Source organism: Juglans regia, chromosome 15, assembly GCF_001411555.2.
Source record: "Juglans regia cultivar Chandler chromosome 15, Walnut 2.0, whole genome shotgun sequence".
NCBI lineage: Eukaryota > Viridiplantae > Streptophyta > Magnoliopsida > Fagales > Juglandaceae > Juglans > Juglans regia.
Genome location: NC_049915.1, coordinates 8,689,863 through 8,692,701, shown reverse-complemented (window position 1 = coordinate 8,692,701; position 2,839 = coordinate 8,689,863). Strand labels below are relative to the sequence as shown.

The 2,839-nt window shown below is 31.2% G+C and overlaps 1 protein-coding gene across 1 annotated transcript; it reads left to right on the top strand.

The window, feature by feature from the left end:
• The first annotated feature begins 2,326 nt into the window (after nucleotides 1-2,326).
• Nucleotides 2,327-2,839, top strand: LOC108986738. Its single transcript, XM_018959456.1, has one exon. The coding sequence runs from the start codon at nucleotides 2,327-2,329 to the stop codon at nucleotides 2,837-2,839; it is 513 nt and encodes a 170-aa protein (XP_018815001.1).

Genomic DNA, 2,839 nt, shown 5'->3' with positions numbered 1-2,839 from the left:
CATGCTCTGTCTATTTGAGACTTGTACTTAGTATTACTCAAAGAAAAAAGAGTAAAAGAAAACCTAAAGGCTTACAAAGCACATTCTTTAGATTAATTAGAAACAATTTTGAGTTATTCTACATATATTCACTTTTAGGTACTTCTTGCACACTCTACTGATGTGATTGACCAAAATAATTATTTTATATTAAAAAAATAACGTAGTCAATTATATTAGTGTAGTGCATAAAGAATATGTAAAAGTGACTGCACCTAGAATTTTTGTATATATAATAATTTACAAGATTTTGCTGACCTTGAAATGGAAGAATTGAACATAGAATTTCATCATTATGAGCATATTTAGTCAACATTCAAACTTGGAGGGATTGCCAAATATTTCTAAATTGTGCCGTAAGTACTAGAAGATCAAATATCTACCAACTTATTTTTCGAGTTGTTGTACTTGTGCTTACTCTTCTTGTTTCTACTGCAACTATTGAATGAGCATTTTCAAGTATAAATGTTATCAAAACTAGACTTTGCAATAAAATTAAAGCTGAATTTTCGGTTGATAGAAGGAGAAATTGCTACAAGATTTAGTATAGATCCAATCATAGATGATTTTCGAGATTTAAAATGGTGATGGGTTCCATTTTAGTTAGTGATTTAGTTCAAATGTGAAGTATACTAAGAAACATGGCTCGTTTGGATATAGAAATGATCTTTTTTCATATCATATTATCATTACAATTTTTTTAAATTCTCACATAAAATATAATAAATAATTTAATTTTTTAAATTTTAAAATAATAATAATAATAATAATAAATAATATTTTATTCAACTAATCTAAAATCATCTTATCTCATTATCTAAACGAAGCGTTAAAAAATATTTTGAGCGTTATTAAAGCATTTTTGCCGTAAAGGCCTTTATTTATTTTCTTTGAGTGGGTTCTTTTACGATGCCTTGGTTTCTGGATTTATTTAATAATTGTAACCGCCGAGGCATCCATTTAAGATAGGTCTTTTACGATTTTTTTTTTTTTTTTTTTAATATCTATAACTGGCCGGTAAGGAGATCATATATGTTGTCACGGTAAGTATCCATTATAAGAGAGAGTTTATTAAAAAAATTATGGGGTACATTCCTCTTTTTTAATTATGTTAATAAACTATATGAAAGAATACCACTAATTGATAAAGATCTCGTTTGGATAGTGAAGTGAGATAAGATGATTTTAGATAAAAGTTGAATAAAATATTATTAGAATATTATTTTTTAATATTATTATTATTTTAAAATTTGAAAAAATTAAATTATTTATTATATTTTACATGAAAATTTGAAAAAATTATAATGATGAGATGGAATAAAATAGTTTCACTATCTAAACGAGACCAAGGAGATAAAGAGTGGAGGGAAGGGCTAGAACTCTTCCACTTCCTTGGCAATTTATTGCCAAATGTGCGAGGGAAGCAGAGGGGAGAGAGATTTTTTTTTCGGAAGGAGAGGGGGAGAGACAATTTTTGTCTAACATATTTAAAAGCCACCACTGTTAGATTGGATTAGAAATTGCAAGAGTAGTGTCTATATATTTTTTTAATTGCCAATAGGCATATAAAAAATAATTCATTACCCGTCACTAAACTATTTATATTTATAAAATTGACAAAGACGGCCATGAATACTAGAAATTTACGAGTGTTACTTTGGTCAAAAGGAGTGATTAGCAACTTTTGATGACTAATATATATATATATATATATATGTATATAAAACTTTTAATGATTGGTGATAAATATGAGACGGTTTGAAAGTAGCAATTTTTCATTTGGGTCAACGAATTTTAAAGTCAAAAGACTTCATTACCAGCTCATCAGCTCAAAAAATAATTAAAAAAGAAAAAAAATATTTTAGTGAGTTCTAAATACAAATTGGCCCCAGTAGTAATAACTAAAAACTGCATAACAGAGATCCTTCCATCCATCGTCTATAAAGTTAGTAAAGAAAGATAGTAGATTCATCTCTCTGTCCAATCTGCTCTTTGAACCCAGAATCAGTCTCTCATGCTATTTGGTCATGTGGCGCTTCAATGGATGTATGGTCTATGAGTTCAAAAAGAATTCAGAAATCAAGCCTGCATGAAGGATCTTTTAAAGATATTCTAACATCTTTAATGGATCACTTTTCTCCATTGGAAATCATAGAATTTGCTGTTACTGCAAAAGCCATTTGGTGTAGGAGGAATAATTGGCTCTTTGAACAGCAATTACAATCCCCTTCTCAGGTGTCAAAGCTTATCCAAGCAGAGCTGAGTTCTATTAAGTTGTGGATTGAGAATGGAACAAAATAGAAAGGAATCCAAGCTGCTAAAGTTAACAGATGGATTGCTCCCCCCATTAGATATGTTCAAAGCCAACTGGGATGCTGCCATTGATAAAGTCAATTCAAGGGTGGGGATTGGTGTAATTGTTAGGAACTCAGAAGGAGCTGTTATGGCATCCTTATGTTCTTCGATGGACCTGCTCCCGAATCCACTTCTTGGTGAGGCCATAGCAGCTCGAAGAGTCTCTTCCTTCTGTGCAGATCTGGGTCTTCAGCATATAATACTCGAAGGTGATTCCCTTTTGGTGGTGAAGGCAATCCAAAACAAGGAAGATAGTTGGAGTGATTCTGGCCTTGTTATTAGAGATATTAAGATTTTGCTTTCTAAGTTCCTCTCTTGGTCTGTCTTATATGTCCATAGGGAAGTTAATGTAATTGCACATCACTTGGCAAAATTTGCTCTTAGCTGCCAAGAGGATTGCATAATGATCGAGGACTGTCCCCCTTGTATCAAGCAACTACTTTGA

Coding starts and splice junctions, on each gene's coding strand:
- LOC108986738 (XM_018959456.1), top strand. CDS start 2,327: ATGGAACAAAATAGAAAGGAATCCAAGCTGCTAAAGTTAACAGATGGA.